Source organism: Protopterus annectens, chromosome 9.part0, assembly GCF_019279795.1.
Source record: "Protopterus annectens isolate FY-2018-M chromosome 9.part0, PAN1.0, whole genome shotgun sequence".
NCBI classification, from domain to species: Eukaryota; Metazoa; Chordata; order Ceratodontiformes; family Protopteridae; genus Protopterus; species Protopterus annectens.
This window is the reverse complement of record NC_056743.1, coordinates 1,515,174,038-1,515,194,777: the sequence shown is the minus strand read 5'-3', so window position 1 is coordinate 1,515,194,777 and position 20,740 is coordinate 1,515,174,038. Positions and strand designations below refer to the sequence as shown.

General features: G+C 38.7%; 1 protein-coding gene across 4 annotated transcripts in view; it reads right to left on the bottom strand.

Annotated features, from left to right (window-relative positions):
* Positions 1–10,104: 10,104 nt before the first annotated feature.
* The window catches only part of LOC122812148 (GEM interacting protein), a 1,774,188-nt gene continuing 1,763,552 nt past the window's right edge, over positions 10,105–20,740 (bottom strand). For 3 of the 4 annotated variants that reach the window (XM_044084456.1, XM_044084457.1, XM_044084458.1), the window contains one exon: positions 10,105–11,443. In XM_044084456.1, the coding sequence (XP_043940391.1) occupies positions 10,857–11,443 (587 nt within the window). In that variant the 3' untranslated portion in view covers positions 10,105–10,856. The remainder of the gene's footprint in view (positions 11,444–20,740) is intronic. The other variant, XM_044084459.1, reaches the window with a different exon arrangement.

Genomic DNA, 20,740 nt, shown 5'->3' with positions numbered 1-20,740 from the left:
GTGCTGCAAAACCTGTTCTATTAATGTTTTCAGTAATATAAAAAAATAGTTCCTGGTGTCTAGTATACCCCCTCATTACATCCACTGCTCGTTAATGCAGTGGGAATTGAGAGGAATGGAAGCCCCCAACCCTTTTCAATGCTTATAGCATATCATGCATAGACGTTAGGCTGTATATGTGCTATCTTCTTTACACCATTACCTTGAGGAAATGTAGCTAAGTGGTAGTCTGGCAAAATGCTCTGTTGGCATGGCCTTCTTTGGAGTAGCACAAGGATCCATCATTGGTCCACCACTTTTCTTTTAATATTTACAAATAACAGGGAGGATGTGGGAGCATGCTGGATTAAGGCATTAGCAGTGGCATTGATTCCAACTCTGTGTTGGTGACCAAATCCTACTGCAGTCAAAAACACATGCTGTGTGTGTGTGTATGTAAGGGGGGGGAGTTCTCAAAATGTCACTGCATGTCTCTCTCTCTGATGTCAGCCCAGCACATCAGAAAGGAGGTAGGCCCAAAACAGGTTAATCCAGCCTCTGTGAGAAGCAGTGGTGGCTTCCAGATCCAGTCTTCTCCCACAGAACCCACTTCATCAGCAGGATCAGTACTGATGACCATGGATCAGCACAGCATAAGAAATGTTGATTAATCCAGATTAAAAACCAGTATAGGAAAGAGTAGGAATTTTAGGAGAGCCACACTGCTGCAGACTTTGAAGTCCAGCAGTAGCAACAACCCATGATTTAAAAAAAAAAAAAATTATATATATACATATATACACACACATATTGTACATATATACATATGCAGAGAAATACTTGTCAGTTCATACATAACTATGCACTGTTTCACACTTCAGATATATTCAGACTTTAATGCACCGACTGAAAGCTCCCTTAACAAGTGGCTGCTACACAGCAGATTAATACTAAATGAAAGGAAATCTAAAGTACCAGTATTTGATAAACAGAACAAGGAATATCAGGAAGGCCTCACCAAATTCTGGACTGTGGATTCATCAGGCAGGCCTAACAGGTGTTGTACAGCCCTGGAAACTTCTCTGCACTGCATTACATAAGAATATCTAATTTAAGGACCATGTAGACTCATCAGTTAGGTCAGCGTGAATCTGAGTGGCCTCTACAGAGTGAAGACTTACCTTCTTCCTACTGCCAGCAGAATTGCTTCTTTAGTCAATGCTAGCATGTAGATCAGTTACACAGGGACCCTTAATAAGAATGCATATAGGAAACTTATGTAACACAATCCCAGAATTTGCAGCAAGGTTAGTGTCTTCATCTCATTGCTGTGTGTAGGTCAAAGGAATCTAGGCTGGATGACATTACATTAAAGTCCAACAGGTGTAATTTTTTTTTACACACAACCTTTTCTATATAATCCATGCACTGACCTAACTGGCCTGATAATGTAGTACAATCTGTTGAGGAAACATAGGATATCTATTAAATATACATGTAAATTTCCAAAAACTAGTGTGAAAAATGGAGCTAGTACTCCCAACAATTCCATTTTAACTGTCTGCAGCAATTTCTCACCTGAAACTAATTATTTACCAAACCTAGTCATTTCAAAATAGCCTGCACGACCGAGCTTCTTCTATATGAACCTTGGTCTGCGTGTGAGGTTACTTAGCTAGATGTATCTCTATGTTGTCCATGAGTTGGTTGTGTAAGTTATTGTAAATTGTATTATTTGAGTCTTTTTGGCAAACTGTTAAAATGAATTATGGGCAAGCTTACCTTAACTAAAGTGTTTGTCATGACTTTATTTTACAAATTCTCTATTTATCTATCTATGCACTGTTAATGCAACAGGTTACATTCTTAGCATGTTATACAGGCATTTAACCATGTTATCAGGTTATTAACCTCAACTTGTCATAGGTGACTCCATAGTCAGACACACTGACGTCCCACTCACCAGGCTGAACAAGGAGAAGGTCACGGTAAGCTGCCTATCGGGCGCTAGAATCCGCCACATAACACAAGCACTCAGGTCACTCCACGGCAAGTACAAGTATGACACAGTCATTGTCCATGCTGGTGTGAACGACCTGAGACATACCTCCCTGGACTACATGAAAAGAGACATAGAGGAGCTCTCTGATTATGTAGCCCAGGCAGGAATGACCCTGACCCTGAGCAGTATCCTTCTTTCACCACGAATGATGCCACAATATAGTGACAAGATGATCAGCTTTAACAATTGGCTTAATTTCTGGTGTCATTCAAAGGGGATCCAGTGCCTGTCTCTGCCTGGGATGACATGCACGACAAGCCACGCTGCTTCGCAAGGGACGGCTTGCACCTGTCACCCCTGGGATTCCGGATATTGGCTAAGGCTCTTGCCACCCCCATATTGCCTTTTTTAGGCAAGGCTCAAATTCTAAACCTACCACCCTAGAAAACAAAAACGTGAAGAAACTAAGGGTAATGCTGCTCAATGCCAGAAGTCTAAATCTCAAAATGCATGCACTCGAGGCCCTTCTCAGTATGGAGAACATTGATGTCTGTGCTGTGACTGAAACCTGGTTCAAGGCTCCTGAGAGCACCCCGGCACTATCAGGTTTCATCTCATATCATGCGTTCCGGCCCCAAAACCCAGACCACACCACAAAAGGAGGGGGTGTATCCATATTCATCAAGGATACCCACACCTCCAGGTTGGGGGCTACGCACGAAGCATCGGAAACCATCCAGGTGCAATTAACCATAGGCAAAACTGCTCTACAATTTGTAGCATGCTACAGGCCACCCTCTCAAACTCAGGAAACCCACACAGCCTTCCTGAAGACACTGGAGGGTATAAATGTATCACCAAACACCATCATATTGGGTGACTTCAACTACCCGAATATAGACTGGGAACATTACTCAAGCCCAAACTTTCTAGCCCAAAGGTTCCTGGAGTTCATAAATTCAAATGCCATGGAACAACTAGTCACCGTCCCCACAAGAGGAGAAAATATACTAGATCTCATCATCACGAACATGGGGACAAAATGCTCCACACCGAAGTATATCCTCATTGGCGAGATCAGATCATAAACTAATCTCACTAGAAATCCACATCCCCCCCACCCCAAACAAAAGACCACAGTGAAGAACTTCTCTAAAGCAAACTTCACACTACTCAAGACAGGTGTGGTATCCTTCAAGGCCCCAGAGCCAATGGAAACCACAACCCAAGCTGCGGAAGCCCTTACAAATGCCTTCTATGAACACCTTCAGGACTGCATGGATCAGGCAATCCCAAATAAAACCAAGACTCTTTCCACCAAGGGCAAACGCCCAGTCTGGTGGACCCCAGCCATAAACAAACTTTACAATAAGAGGAGAAAGCTATTACATGATAGAGCAAAATCCCAAAAAGGGAAGGCATCTTTGATCAGCACTAGCAAGAAACTACGATCCCTCATAAAATCATCCAAGGCCAACTTTGAGAGAAAAATTGCCATAGATTCAAAAGACAATCATAAGGCCTTCTTCAGCTATGTCAGAAACCTGGGTGGAAACTCCCAGATATGCTCAGAATTAGTCCAAAATGATACAAATATCACTGAACCCACAGACATTGCCAACATACTGGCAGACAGGTTCAGCGCAAACTTCACCCCCCCCCCCCCAAAAGGAGAGATAACTATCCCAACTGAGAATAGCCTCCCAGACATCTCAAATGCGCAGGTGAAAGCTGCTCTCTCTAAAGCTAAAAACACAGCATCAATGGGACCGGATGGGGTCCCCGGCTGTGTGCTACATGAACTCAATGAAGAACTAAACCCGCACATAAGGCAGCTGTTTAATCTTAGCCTCACCACAGGATATGTGCCCCAGGAGTGGCGTACGGCAACTGTGGTCCCACTCCACAAAGGCGGTGCCTCTACGGACCCTGGTAATTACTGCCCCATAAGCTTAACAAGCCTGGTCTGCAAAGCTATGGAGAGGATCATAATGGAACTCATAAACAAGGACATAGGGGACTTGCAGACCTTGGACCCAACCCAGTTTGGCTTTGTCAAGGGCAGATCTTGCCTTTTGAACTTGGTCGACTTCTTCGAAAGAGTCACCAAGGCCATTGATGAGGGAAAGGCAGTCCATACAGCCTACCTTGACCTTGCAAAAGCTTTCGACACAATACCCCACTCGGGTATTATAGAGAAACTTACCAGCTTAAATGTAAACCCATATGTCACAAGATGGGTTGCAAACTGGCTAAAGGACAGAACCCACAGGGTTAGAGTTGCTGGAGCCATGTCAGACTCCAAGCCGGTTACAAGTGGAGTCCCACAGGGCTCAGTCCTTGGCCCCTATTGTTCGGCATCTACTTCTCAGAAGTACAGGCAAACATAGGAGGACTATGGCTGACAAAGTTTGCGGATGACTGCAAACTGGGTGCCATAGTGGATAGTACATCGGACACAGACATCCTTCAGAGGGGTCTCACGGAAACTGATAGCTGGTGCCAGAGCAATGGCCTGAAGTTAAACGCAAAAAAGTGTATAGTCATACCCTTCGGGAAAAACAAGGTAACCCCAAGCTACCATATAGGTGGCAACCCACTAAGCACAGAAGAGGTTATCAGGGACCTGGGGCCCAGGTTGACAGTGGCCTCTCGTTTGATGCTCACATTGCTAAAGTGGTTCAAAAGACCTTCTACATTGCCCACCTGATCATGAAGGGATTCACATCCAGATCAAGTGAGGTCATTGTTCCCCTGTACTCTTCACTTATCAGACCAATGATAGAGTACAATGCCCCATTCGGGATGTATCTCACCCGACACCTGCAGCAATTGGAGAGACCCCAAAAGTTCCTCACCAAAAGGATAAAGGGACTCCAAAACCTGTCATATGCTGCCAGACTGAAGAAACTCCAACTCTATTCAGTTGCATACCGTCTGCTCAGAGGTGACCTGTGCCTGACATACAAGACCATGACCAACCCGGAATTAATGGACATGCTCCACCTCAAAAAATCCAAATCCACCAAAACCACTAGAGCAAGAGACTTAAACCTTAGCACGGATATAAATAGGACATGCTGGAGGGATAGATTTATCACCCAGAGACTCGCCATGCTGTGGAATAAAATCCCGGTCCATGTGAGGCAGAGCACCTCGCTGGCTCTGTTCAAGAGAAATCTTGACCAGTGGATGGGAGATCGTAGGTTTACCCCGGGAATCATCTCTGTGTCACTACTGGACAGAGGCACAACAAACTAATGGGCACAGTATTTCTAACATAAGGGGCGGCATAAGCCACATAACTTTGGGCTAGGCTTATAAATGCCCTAGGGCAGTTAGCCTAGTATAAACCTATGAACCTATTTACACCTGGTAATTCAGCAGTTTATGAGCACAGCAGATTTGATGACTGAATTTCTCCTTAGCTGTATCTTTAAAAACCTCATCGCAAGCATTCCAGCATTCCATCTGCTTTACTTCCAGCGCTGGCTGCCTTTGTACAGTGAAGTGAATGAACTAGTCACAGTTCGAACAAGTCACTGTCACTTATTTACAATTTAATGATATCAAACGTTGATATGTTATTGTGATTAGCTGTTTGAAAGTACGTGATTCCATGTTACACATGTCCATGTACTACTACTACTACAATGTGCTTTGTTATACTGGGTCTGTTGTCTACTTTAGCCTACTGCTGCACTATTCAAATTTATCCAGATTCATGTACCTTGAGGTACAATGATGGCACCCTAACTTGTTATTTGCCTTGGCTGATAGCTTTATAGTGTGAAATATTCAATCAATGCTATGTATATCACATCTGTTACTGTATTGTGATTATCAGATTCTTATTTTACTGCTAACTTCATTTGTGTAACTAACAGTCCTTTGTAGTACATCCACATATACCTATTAATATGTTTGTTTTTCTGTGAGCTTTTCCCTCTGGGTCACCCATCTGTAGTTACCAAAATATGAATAAATAAACAAAGAAAAATAAATAAAGATTGAAACCTACCATCTGTCAGTTTGATCTTAGTTGTACAGAAATTTGTAAAATCACTGCTGAAGAAAATAATATCAGACAATCTGGAAGCCAATGTGACTGAAGGAGCCAGGCATTTTCAATTGGAAAGTCATTCCAGAGAAAGTAAAAAAGTATTTTGACTGAATAGACAGTCTAATTGGCCTTTAGAGAAACATTTTATATGGTACCACATGTCAGCTTCATGGGCAAATTAGATTGACTCCATTACGGGCACGTCAGGCAGAGTCTGTGAGTAGGCATATTAGGTCGGTAGTGTGGGGGCACTTACAGTTAGGCAGCAGAATTATTTGGGTGATGATAAATGACTCACACAGAGGTTGGAATGGAGAGATGGATGGAGTAAGCATGAGAAGAAGAAGAAGAGTAATATTGCCAGACTTTAAATCATTCTCAAACCTTTGTGAGCACTTTCACGTTTTTGTTTTTTTTTTAATTACAAAATTTCGGTAAGAAAAGAAAAATACATACATAGACTGTATTTTATATATCAAGGAGAAAGGCAGACTAAAAATAAAAAAGAAGACTGGGTGCAAACGTCCCACAAAAAAAAAAAATGTCCACTCAAGATATAGGCACTGGTGTCTAGACTGTAAAAAAGGGCATTGTAGAATCCTCAAAACAAGGAAACACTCCAAACACAGGGCTAGGCCATACTGCATGTAGGGTCTCTGCGGTAACGAAAGGTCCCACCCACAAAAAACTGCAAGGCCACGTATGAGGCTTTAAAATGATAAAATTAACTGAAAAGGATAAGAAAGAGATTATGTATTGTTTCCATTTTGCAACAAACCCAGAATTTCTACACAGATGATATATGGAAAGGGCAACAAAGAAATCAGAGGGAATCAAAAGGCAGAAGACTTAAAAATGAATGTCCTAGTAATGCTTAAACTAATGTTGTCAAAGAAGGTGAAAGAGAAAGTAAAGTAATTTACAATGAGAACTGATGGAACAGCTCCGTATTCTATCACTATGTGAAAAGAGAGTTCCCCCAACACCCTTAATTACATATACCAACTTTATGGTCACACAACAGTAAAGACAAGACAACACTAGCATTTTGCTGAAACTGACTTTCAGTGATAATGCCGCTGTGCGTTTATCAGACAGAGTTCAGCAGGAACACACATTGTCATCACCAGTATCTGGTCAGATGAAAGGTGAATTCCAGTGATGGTTACATAAACTGACGTCTAGCTCATGCAATATTTATTAAACAATGCACTGGTCATCTAGATAGATATCCAGACCAAGGCATAACTGGAATTCCACAAAATGGCACAAACGACTTGGAAGAGAGACAAGAAACTGACCTTATGAGAACTGCAGTTGTGAAAAATAGCTTTGTAACATACATAATGTGATATTAAACAGACATACCTTCAATGCAAATGTAGCACAATTGGGCTAAGCCAGCAGAAAGATTTGGTGTTACAGAGATGTTTGCTAGTGGACTAAAATATTTTGAAATATTTTTACATTTCTAAATTCCCTAAAATGTTATATATAGCCTGTATTACTGAGAAGTATGTACATATTATAACTATAAATTTGAATGCTTAGCCAAACAAATGGGATGGTCAAGATACGTTATCATATGTGTAAACTGTCCAGAATTTCACAGAATATCCAGATTTTTTCCCCATATTTTGGTCTGTTCTTCAAACAATTGCAGTTTTCTGGCAAATTGTTAGACACTTGAGTTTCAGAATTCATATACTTCCGAAAATGTATGCGTATGCAAAATCTGTTATTCTAGCAATTTTCTAAATTTATAACAGCAATATTTAAAATCTGTTTCTGATTTTGGGCCTTTGTCCTCCCAATACTTTTGGTTTTGCCGAGAACTTTTTTTTACTAAGAGACTGAGACGTATGCTTCAAGCAAAGAAGATGCATATGCAAAAAGGTTTGCATCACATGCTAGTAATGAAGGCACAGAGTTAAGAGCAGATGCTCAAGTCAGGCAGATGGGATTGTGCTAGCCCTCACCACAGATACCAGCAGCATGGGCATGAGGGCAAATCATTACTCTTCTACCAGCACTGCATCTTCAAAAAATGCATATGAATAAGAGGGCACAATGTGAAAATCCAAGTGAATGTCTTAAGAAAGGCACAAGGAAGTGTTGTTTCACTGTAAAAGTGAAAAAGGGACTGAGATAGTCTAACAAAAGTGATATTGGGGTAAAAACCGTAATGAAATTCAAGAAATATAGAAGACAATTCTGACAGGCATTGAGTAAAAAATAATTTGTGATTAAATGGGATTTTGGAGGTTTTCCAGTAAATAAGGAAAATGCAGACAAGGCCAGCAAACTGGTCCATAGCATAGCATTTTGCTGAAACTGACTTTCAGTGATAATGCCGCTGTGCGTTTATCAGACAGAGTTCAGCAGGAACACACATTGTCATCACTAGTATCTGGTCAGATGAGAGGTGAATTCCAGTGATGGTTACATAAACTGACGTCTAGCTCATGCAATATTTATTAAACAATGCACTGGTCATCTAGATAGATATCCAGACCAAGGCATAACTGGAATTCCACAAAATGGCACAAACGACTTGGAAGAGAGACAAGAAACTGACCTTATGAGAACTGCAGTTGTGAAAAATAGCTTTGTAACATACATAATGTGATATTAAACAGACATACCTTCAATGCAAATGTAGCACAATTGGGCTAAGCCAGCAGAAAGATTTGGTGTTACAGAGATGTTTGCTAGTGGACTGAAATATTTTGAAATATTTTTACATTTCTAAATTCCCTAAAATGTTATATATAGCCTGTATTACTGAAAAGTATGTACATATTATAACTATAAATTTGAATGCTTAGCCAAACAAATGGGATGGTCAAGATACGTTATCATATGTGTAAACTGTCCAGAATTTCACAGAATATCCAGATTTTTTCCCATTATTTTGATCTGTTCTTCAAACAATTGCAGTTTTCTGGCAAATTGTTAGACACTTGAGTTTCAGAATTCATATACTTCCGAAAATGTATGCGTATGCAAAATCTGTTATTCTAGCAATTTTCTAAATTTATAACAGCAATATTTAAAATCTGTTTCTGATTTTGGGCCTTTGTCCTCCCAATACTTTTGGTTTTGCCGAGAACTTTTTTTTACTAAGAGACTGAGACGTATGCTTCAAGCAAAGAAGATGCATATGCAAAAAGGTTTGCATCACATGCTAGTAATGAAGGCACAGAGTTAAGAGCAGATGCTCAAGTCAGGCAGATGGGATTGTGCTAGCCCTCACCACAGATACTGAGCAGCATGGGCATGAGGGCAAATCATTACTCTTCTATCAGCACTGCATCTTCAAAAAATGCATATGAATAAGAGGGCACAATGTGAAAATCCAAGTAAATGTCTTAAGAAAGGCACAAGGAAGTGTTGTTTCACTGTAAGAGTGATAAAGGGACTGAGATAGTCTAACAAAAGTGATATTGGGGTAAAAACCGTAATGAAATTCAAGAAATATAGAAGACAATTCTGACAGGCATTGAGTAAAAAATAATTTGTGATTAAATGGGATTTTGCAGGTTTTCCAGTAAATAAGGAAAATGCAGACAAGGCCAGCAAACTGGTCCATAGCTGCTTTCTGAATTATTGTCTGTTGCATTCTGTTTAATCTGTCTTTTCTACTGCTAACAGGCTTCGCTGTGTATTAATTTTCTTTGGCTGCCCTCTGCTGGCTGCTTTGTAACCTTTTATCATCATTTAAAGAGTGCCTCCAAAAACAAAACTCCAAAACATAGTAAGTAACAGTATAATATTAATGTCCATTTGAAAACATCCCACTTCTTTTCTAAGAAATGTATCATAGATGTCTGCCACAGTGCTGGACAGGTCATGCATTTTGAAGTATAGCTGTTATGGTAGAGCTCACGCATTATTGCAGTATGCAGTTATAGCAAAGAAGGCGATAAAGTACTTAGCATTTCATCTTCCAACTTAGAGACAAAGAACACTCCATTAGGTGACTTCAAAATGCACTAAACAAATCATGAAAAATATGAGAAATGTGAAAGCTTAATTACTAATATGTGAAAACACAATGTTGATATTTATAAAACATTTTAATATTACAGAACATAATGAAAAAGGTACCTTTACAAATAAAAGTATACGGTGCTTGTATGAAATGCACCTATTAATTTAACCTGCAAACCAATGAGTTCCCTTCACTCAGCATTAAGTTCATCATGAAAGAAATGTTCATGGTTGATGATTTTGAATTTCTAAGATCATTAGAATGAATTTACAGATTATTCCTATGAACTATTATCCTCATATAATACTGAACCGTACCACTATGCAGGGCTATCAAACTGTTTGCTTTATAGGAAATGCAGAACAAAAGAGAATCTGCATTAGATCTCTGCATGAAGGCCAGATATTCTGATTCACAGCTGCAATTTTACAACAGAAAAATAGATAGTGAACAACATACATTTAAAATAAACCATCAAATACATTGATTTCTGCATTATGCCATGTTTGCATCTAGAATCTTGAAAACGTTAAATACAGCATGTATGGTTCTGAACTTAGCAAGGATGGAAAAGAATATTGTTAATGTGGAAGTTCAACAGTTATTTTAAAACCTGATATTGTATTTCTTCAAGTTTAGTTATGAGCATAAGAATATGTAAAACCAGTGCTTTAGGTGTTAAATAAGTCTTTAAAACATTGCGATGTGAATGAAGCAGCATTTAGTGTGCCACCGAATTTTTTAACCCTTAGTCATGTTTTAGATGTAATGTTGGTCATGTTCAGCCCTATGGTTTCCAACTTGAGCACAGAAAGCAGTCATTGGTCTTTTTTGGAGTCCAACACACTAGCATCTTTCAGTTGCCTGAAAATCTCTTCTTCTAATGAATTTGATAAGCAAGAATTTAAATTCAGTGCAAGGTCAGAGAATAGAGTGTCTTCAGAAACTGACGCCACACTAGATGACCGAAGCCAGCTAATTCTGTCAGCATGAGCTCTGCTGACAACTCCTGTAGATTCATTTGTGGCATCTGCACATGTCTGTTGCTTCTGTAGCCCTTGCTGTGTACTGTCCCCTGGGCAGCAGTTACTGTTAGTGTCCTGAGTCTCACTCTGCATGTCCAACTGAACTTCTCCCCCTGCCATAGTATGATTGCTTGAGACAGAGGTGTTCAAGTCATGCTCTCCATGCTCACCTATTTCTGAACCTAAGGCTCCAAGCAAAGAGGGCGGTGCAGACAAAACATGTTTCAGGGCAGGCTGTCCATTACGAGAATGCTTCACAGGTTGTCGACTGAAGTGATTTCTTGGTAGAGCTAAAGAAACTAGATGTCCATCGTGATCTAGTCCTGCCTGCAAAATGCAACATGCTTCAGACATTTCAGAAACGAAACCCTCTAACAATCCTGTTTTACAAAAAAAGAAAAGATAAATGTGTATCAATTGCTACATCACTTGTGAATTGCATTAAACACTTAAATCCAACCAATTATTTAACATCAGCTTGCTACCCTTTAGTTTTATGAAGCAACCAGTACGTGAGCTAAAATTTCCACTCTTGTCCCATTTAATATTATATGTATCCAAACCAGCTGTGCATTATTCGTTAGGCAACTGAAATGGGGTACATGAAAAGCTCTGAGGGGTATTTGCTGATGCAAGCCATTGTGTCACACTATGTCTTTTTCCATGGAAACTCAGTTATTGCATTGTTTGAAAAACTATAGGTTTATACCAGCTATGAGAGTGTTTTATTTGTTAATTATGAAGGTGGTCACATCTGTTTCACTAAGTATAGTGCTTGATCTCTCTCCCTACCACACATTGATTCAGTACTGTTTTAAACTTGCTGAGGGGTTACATTCATTGCATGCAAACTGCTGGAAGTACCAAGTCCAAGCTTAGCATTCTTGCATATCATGGTTTAATGCCCTCATCTTTTCATGCAGTTATGCAGTAATCTATGGTTATGTCACTGTGGTGGTTGCACAGTGAGTGACATGCACTTTTACTTGTACTTTTCACCAAACTGAACAGTTCTAGGTTAACTACCACTTAGCAGTATCTCAGTCACTGTTACAGTATTCCAGTTTATACTAGTACTGTCATGTCTGTATTGTTTAGTACCATGGCACTTGTATTATCGGGCAATACCTATTTACCTCCTTTCCCCATACCTGTGCCTTTACATCCACCACACTTCTGATGTCTTGTATTTTAAATATTCTCTCCTCATAGCTCACTAAGCAAGCAGAATACTACTTCAAGTACAGTCAGTTTCCCTCAGTATGGTGATCCTGCTATTTCTTACATCCACTCACTTCTTCCTAGCTTGTGGCAGTTTTTATCTAGTTTTTCCTTTACTGATGAGAAAACAGTTCCTGTTATTTGTCACACTCAAGCACCCTATAGTTTGCAGCTGCTTTTTCTGCTGTTCTCTTACATTTCCACTCTTACAGTCTCTTTTCACCCATTCCCTTGTCTCCCTTAATGTGTTAATTCTAGCTTGTCTACATAACTGCCCAACTGGACATGACTAACTGTAATGTGCTTCCCTACTTTTCCTATACTGTTGTCTCACTGGATTTATTTCCACACAACCAGTAACCCACTGGACTTTGTTTTCTTCAAACTGTAAACCCAACCGCAGTTGAGACAGTTGATGGTGCAAATGGCAATTTTGGCTCCCATCTGTAGGACATCTTGCAACCTTGGCCTACGAGTGAACAATGAATGGGAGTAGGTTGCTGAAGATGTTGCTGTCTTTGGAACTTTACTTATTCTTTGCTTCTATATTTTATATGGCTTCCTCCCCTTGCTGGGGCCTTTCCAGGCCTGACCAACACAGAATGAGTGCACTTCACCCTATATCACCACTTTGTGGGGTGTGACCTAGCTAGAACCCTTAGCTAGCAGGAGCTCAGGCTCAGATGTTTTCCATCAGGAAGTTAACACCCAGACTTTGACTACCCTCCTGGACCTCTACTCACAAACCCCATAAGGTTACTGTTAGTCATCGCTTCCACTGTTTTTCTGCTACACACTATTTCTGTTTGCCTGTCTCTGAGTTGAAGCCCTTTGCTTTACAGTACCTTAATTTTCTCTGTACTGAGTAAAATAGTATGACTAACTACTATAAAATGATCCTCTTTATATCTCCATGGAGTATTTTCATCTTTACTTTATCTCTGTCTATTCAGTATTATTATTATTATTATAAACAGAAGCAAGATAATCTGATATGTTCACAAATGTTTACAAGGTCATTTTCTACATACTAAAACAGCCTTCCCTTTGAAAATGTGCACACCACCTTGACACTTCATCTCCACTGACATTCATCTTAATCTGGGACTAAACAGTTACCAACTGTCATCACCAAATGACTGATACAGATACATAGATTTTGCATTAACAAATTAGGAGGATTGGCAATAAGGTTGCTGGATTTCATGCGTGAGTGAAAATGAATCAATCATTCAGAAGTAATCTGTCTCAGTGAAGCATGAATAAAGCCTTAAATTAATCCAAATTCATTTATTCCTGATGAATATCACAGTTAAGTTCAGACAAGATGCACAAATGATCTTAGGGAGCTACCATTCTTATTAGCATCTCAAGGCTACACTCTTACCATCTAACTGTGTTCCATACAAAACATAAAAGCTGAGGTTGTTAAGATTACAACAAGGAAAGAAAAGTGCTCCCACAATAAGTGTAGATACGTTTCTCCTGATGAAGGTAAAATGAACTTGAAAAGATTCTACAGTGGTAATGTATGAAAATGATAGCCAAACTTACCATATATTGGGGATGTACACTTTGCTCAGAGACCTGACGTGACCAATAAATACTAAATAATCCTATATGCCATTTGCTTTAAGCTAATACATCTCTATCCTAACAAGGAAAAATAACACTGATGTTGACAACATTGTGCATTTTCTACTTACTAATACAGAGCAATCAATAGTGTTGTTGCTGTGTTCTCCCTAACTGCCTGAATAAACAGAATGCAATGAAACTTTGCAATGCTATGAAAATGGGCTACTGTAAATAAGAAACCTGACTGGACACCAAATGTTCCAAGGGATCCATTAATAAATATGTGTATCCCATGAAAGAATAAAGATCCATGGCTCAAAATCAAATTGTGTGGTCATACAACAACCAAAAAATTGCCATCTTTCTCTTATTTTCTTGCCATGATATCTAACACATCACTTTTTTTCCTTTTTTGTTCACAGAATTACTTTATTGAATAGTAGTAAAATATATTTGTACCTTCCAAACAGAAAATTAATCTATATTGGTCATAATTCTACTACAGGATTACAACATTACAAAAATGTGTCTAGACAAACAGTCACAGCTTTCTTAGTATGTCATCCATATGTAGCAGTGAAGTTGCTGTGCTGGTATTTTTTTCGATGTAATTTTCCTGAATAATCATGTGTCCTTTGCAACAAAGCACCATTATTCTACTAAAACTGTGGCAAATAAACTTCATTACAAAGCTGCCTGGCATATGCTTGTGGCTTTTTAATTCAAATGGATTCTCCCCTGCCACATTTCAAAATATGTGTCATTCCTAAAATTTAATAGTCCATCATATGGCTAACTTCTTTGGGAAAATTCTGCTTTCTCACTTAACTAAAACTATCTTGTTTTACTAAACCCAGCTTTATGAACAAATAAATTAAAATAATCGTAGCGTTGTTCTACTGCTTTTCAAAAACAAGAGCTTTTTATAGTACCACAACGCTAAAAAATAAAGACGACAGTAATTTCTAGTAATACCAATAATTTCTGTTTTCTTATTAAATACTGAAAAATAATTTTAGAAGCTGCATTGACTCATTTACTGCACTTATACCTTGTACTCTTAAAGTGCAGTGAGGAACAAAAGCACTGGCAGCAGTAAAAGTTAAATGATATCTAGTATGTGTGATTTCTTGATTTTAAAGGATGCTCTCTGGTTTATTAGTTTGTTCACAATAACTGTTGAAACAAAAAACACCGTAGCAGGCTCCAAACCTTTTGTATAGTCCAGAATATATGAAATAACTGTTGAAATATCATAGCGCAAACAATTCCACAAGAAGTTTGGGCTCCAAACCTTTTTTTTAATAGTCCAGGATATATGAAAAAAACTGTTAAAATGTAACAGCACAAACAATTCCACAAGAAGTTAAACACTTTCATTTAGGTCTATCCCAAGCTTCATCAGAACATAGAATAAAATCAATCAGCCACTTTTAAACAAATTCAAAAACTGTCAGCCAATAGTAACATCTCATGCATAATTAATTAAATAAATGCATTCCCCTGCATTATTTAAAGCCACAGTAAAATATATGCTGCAGTAAACCCTTGTGTTAAAACAGTAGCAACCAAAATGAATACACATATTCTAGCTGCCATAATAAAATACATGCTGTTATGAATCCTTGTTTTAAAACAATAACAAACAAAATGAATGCATGTTACTCTTTCCTCTTCTAAAGTTTAGCTGCCCTTAATTTAAGGACACTGTTAATACTAACATGATCATTCAGTCCTGTTTTTTAGTTGAATCCAGTCTAAGCTGCCAGTATAGTTCTTTGTATTCTAAAAGGGCTTCCCACAGTCCACCCATTATATCTGGTTTCACTTGCTCAAGTACAGAGAAAAATTCTTACAGTCTTTCTTGTGTCTAAATAAGGCATTTGTATCTTTTTTCTGGGAGATCTCATGCAAGTGTTAATATATTCTTCTTTTCGATGGTCTCTCTGTCTTGCCTATATAAAAGAAAAGGCATGTCTGACAGATGCTGATGTACACAACCCCTTTGCTGCTGCAATTAAAATGCTCTTTAAATTTCATTTTAAACTTTCTGGATGGGATACTAATACTTTTCTGCTCTAGAATGTTACTACATTGTTGACAAAAAACACACATATTTTCCCCCTTTCTTGTGGGGTCTAACTGTACATTTATCACTACCATGGTTTTCCAGCATTCCCTTTAAATTAATATCTCTCTTTTTAATAAATGTCAGTATTGATGGAATAATTTTACTGGTTTTGCTATTTATAACCAAAAGTTTCCAGTACTTCCTAATGATGTTCTCAATTTCACTGGAATAAAATGTGTGTGTGTGTGTGTGTGTGTGTGTGTGTGTGTGTGTGTGTGTGTGTGTGTGTGTATGAATGCCATTTCATAATTCAGCCCTTTATTTTCCATATTATGGTTACTTTGTGATAAGGTTTTCCCCAAAATTGGGTCATATTTTCCTTTCCTTCCTTGGTTCAATTCATTCTTCAATTGATTAATCAAATTCTCGGGGTACCCTCTCTCTGAGAAGAACCCCTTCATCACCTTCATTTCCTCTAAGAAAAGCCGATCCTCACTGCACATCCTTAATGCCCTAATTAATTGCCCCTTAATAATACCCTTCTTTTGATTATAGTGGTGCTCACTCTCAAAATGTAAATAGGAGTTCGAGTGCGTGGGGTTTCGGAAAATCTTGGAATGGAATTTCTTCTCTTCCCTAACCTTATATATGGTCACATCTAAATAATTAATGAATTTTTGTGAAGTGTGCCAAGTAAATTTCAGAAAGGAAGTTGTAGTCCCAATGTATTTCAAAAACTGATTTAACTGGGTTTCCGTCCCCTTCCAGAAAAGACAAATATTGTCTAAAAATCTATTGTGTAAGGAAATATAATTGTTCCAAGAGGTTTCAAAATATAACTTTCTCTCCCAAGAATAGAAAACCAGGTTTGCATACAGGGAGGCACATGGGGCCCACATAGCAACACCTTCTCTTGTTTATAATATTGTCCTGCAAAACACATTAAATTATTTTTCAATAGTAATTCCATGAATTCAGTTAACAAGTTCCTCTGTTCATTAGTCAAATAACTTATTTCAATCAAAAGGTCCTGAAACCATTCCATCCCCTCAAAATAAGGGATGCTGGGGAACAGTTCTATCACATCAATAGTCACCATACATACTTCATCTTCATATTTATTGTAGGTGACTTTACTTAAAAAATCCCAGGAGTCCTTTGAAATATATTTTAAAGATGCTACATAACTTTTCAACATTGTGTCTACATATTTAACCAAGGGTTCAAGTTTGGAACCTGCTCTTGCCACTATTGGTCTAAAAGGTGGCTTCTCCATGTTTTTGTGTGTCTTTGGGATTCCAAACACTACTGGGATCTTCGGCCTAGTTGCTGTTAAATAGTCTAATACATTTTTACCTATAGTACCCTGAAAAAAATGATAATTAATAAATGATCATTAATAAACTAATTCATTAGTTATTTAGATGTGACCATATATAAGGTTAGAGAAGAGAAGAAATTCCATTCCAAGATTTTCCGAATACCCACTCACTCAAACTCCTATTTACATTTTGAGAGTGAGCACCCCTATAATCAAAAGGAGGGTATTATTAAGGGGCAATTAATTATGGCGTCAAGTATGTGCAGTGAGGATGATGAAGGGGTTCTTCTCAGAGAGAGGATACCCAGAGAATTTGATTAATGAATTGATGAATGAAGTGAACCAAGAAGGAAAGAAAAATATGACCCAATTTTGGGGAAAACGTTACCACAAAGTAATCAGAATATGGAAAATAAAGGGCTGAATTATGAAATGGCATTCACACACACACACACACACACACACACACACACACACACACACACACACACACACACACACACACACACACACATTTTATTCCAGTGAAACTGAGAACATCATTAGGAAGTACTGGAAACTTTTGGTTATAAATAGCGAAACCAGCAAAATGATTCCATCAGTACCGACATTTATTAAAAAGAAAGATATGAATTTAAAGGAAATGCTGGAAAAACAAGGTAGTGATAAAAGTACAGTTAGACCCTACAAGAAAGAGGGAACATATAAGTGTGTTTTTTGTCAACAATGTAGTAACATTCTAGAGCAGAAAAGTATTAGTATCCCATCCAGAAAGTTTAAAATGAAATTTAAGGAGCATTTTAATTGCAGCAGCAAAGGGGTTGTGTACATCAGTGTCTGTCAGACATGCCTTAGCTTTTATATAGGCAAGGCAGAGAGACCATTGAAAAGAAGAATATATGAACACTTGCATGAGAGCTCCCAGAAAAAAGATACAAATACCTTATTTAGACACAAGAAAGACTGTAAGAATTGTATTTTCAAGGTTTCTGTACTTGAACAAGTGAAACCAGATATAAGGGGTGGACTGTGGAAAGCCCTTTTATGCCACGGTGGTACAGCGGTAGCATTGTTACCTCACAGCAAGAGGTTCTCCCGTTCAATTCTTGGCTTGGTTTGGGAGTGCCTTCTGTGTGGAGTCTGCATGTCCTCCCCACGGTTGGGTAGCATTCCAAAGACATGCGTGCATAAATGGACATGCCTTCGTTGAAGGTTGGGTGTCAAGCTGGCACCTTGGTGTTTCGTAAAAAAAAAAAAAATCTACTGCCAATTATTAGCGGACTGGAGTTTCGCTGTGGCGACCCCTTACCGGGAAAAAGCTGAAAGACAAGCAGCAACAACAACAACAACAACTGTGGGTTTTAGAATACAAAGAACTATACTGGCAGCTTAGGTTGGATTCAACTAAAAAAAGTGACTGAATGATCATGTTAGTATTAACAGCGTTCTTAAATTAAGGGCAGCTAAACTTTAGAAGAGGAAAGAGTAACATGCATTCATTTTGTTTGTTATTGTTTTAAAACAAGGATTCATGACAGCATGTATTTTATTATGGCAGCTAGAATGTGTGTATTCATTTTGGTTGCTACTCTTTTAACACAAGGTTTTACTACAGCATATATTTTACTGTGGCTTTAAATAATGCAGAGGAATGGATTTATTTAATTAATTATGCATGAGATATTACTATTAGCTGACAATTTTTGAATTTGTTTAAAAGTGGCTGTGAAGATTGGAGGAAGATGGGCGAAGGCTGCCAGCCTAGTCAAGTAGAATTTGATACATAATTCTATCAATTGTATAAATAAATGTAAACTACAGGCTTGTGTTTTTAAATGAAAGAAAACACTGTAAAATGTGAACTTCAAGATTGTTGCAACACTGCCATCTGCTGTATGGAAAACCAAGCCAAGCATTTCAAATGTGTCTTTTGAAGTTGAAAAGCTCTTATGAATCTCTTTGATGTTTTACAAGTCGGCTCCAGTGAGTCTGGATGAAGGTTTCAGGTCCATTGTTTTAAGGTTAAAGTTAAGGGCCAGAATTTACATGTGGAAGGTGCTTTATTGTGTATATGTGAAATGCCTTTTATTGGTGTAGTCTCCTGAGCAGGTGTTAGCTTGCTAAATAATGCAGTTTGTGGCCTGGGAACTCCAGACTAAGTGTCAAAATGATGTAATTTTGGAGGGCCTTAGAGAGCTGTTGGTTAGTGTTAAAAAACTATTGTTGAGGGAGGGACTGAGAGGCATTTTGAGCTTGGACATCTAACCCAGCACTGCTTATGCTTTATGTATGTAAGTAGGATTATAGCACTGTGATTTTTCTTAGGAATAGCTAAACTTAGAAGAAAGTTAGACTAAGTATTTTTCTTTGAAATCAGATCTTTCCTACGATATTGTTTTAAGTTTCTGTGTGATCTCTGAACTTGCGTAGCATTGTACTGTAGTAGTTTTGTCTTGTGTTTTAATTATTTATTATTAAATATTTTAAAACCTTTACCTGTGTCTGGTTTATGTAGAGATAATTTAACCTCTAAAGTGCATTACATATTTACAGATTTTACCGTCTAAGTCACTCCAAATTAAGCCTTGACTGTCTAGTCATACTACCATTGGATTATAATATTGTACAGTAATAATTGGACACCCTTTCAAGGGCCTTTGGGTAGCTGATAATATTAACTGGTGGTGGCAGAAATTACTAACATAAAGTCTGGGTAAAGGGGCACAGCTAGATAATCTGTGTCAGCCTTTCCCAGGAGTGTCTGTGAAGTTGTATAAATACTTATCTGAAAGTGTGGGTGTGTGTCAGCTACCTGGGCAGGGACACGAATCACTGGTTGGACAGAGAGGGTAATGGAAGTTAGCTTGCCAGCTAGGCTGAGATCTGGACCCTATAGCTATGCCAGTGGGGAGTCTTATTGGGGACCTGGACAGCAAGAGAGCAACCAGCCCCAGACTGACTGTGATCTCCGTGTGCACTTAAGGGAAATTGTACTTTACTGTGTGTATTAGTTATCATTTCCTCTTCTAGGAGTCGCCCTCTCTGGTGTCAGTGGTGAGGACTGAGGCTCCTTGATTGCTGGCCTGGGCATGGGCATCACATATTGGTGGCAGTGGTTGGGATATCCTATCACATATTGGCTTTCTGTGGTGGGATCCACATCACATACTGATTAGCTGGCAAACACTAATTGGCTTGTAGTGGTATGGGTAGAGCGAATTCCTGTAGCTTATGTACAGTGATCTCAGTGTTTTGTACTCTAAAACATCCACCCAGTGTATACTCAGAGTTCAGATCAAAATTGCTTTATTTCTTTTGTTAGCTTAGTGTTAGTCAGAGTGAGCAGGCAGCATGTCAGCAGAGGAGTATGGAAAGCTGACAAGGAGCCAGATGGCAGAGATGTGCCAGGCTAGGGGACTAGTGCATGGAAACCTGACTAAGGCAGACCTGATTGCAGCCTTGGTTACAGCTGCATCAGAAAACAGC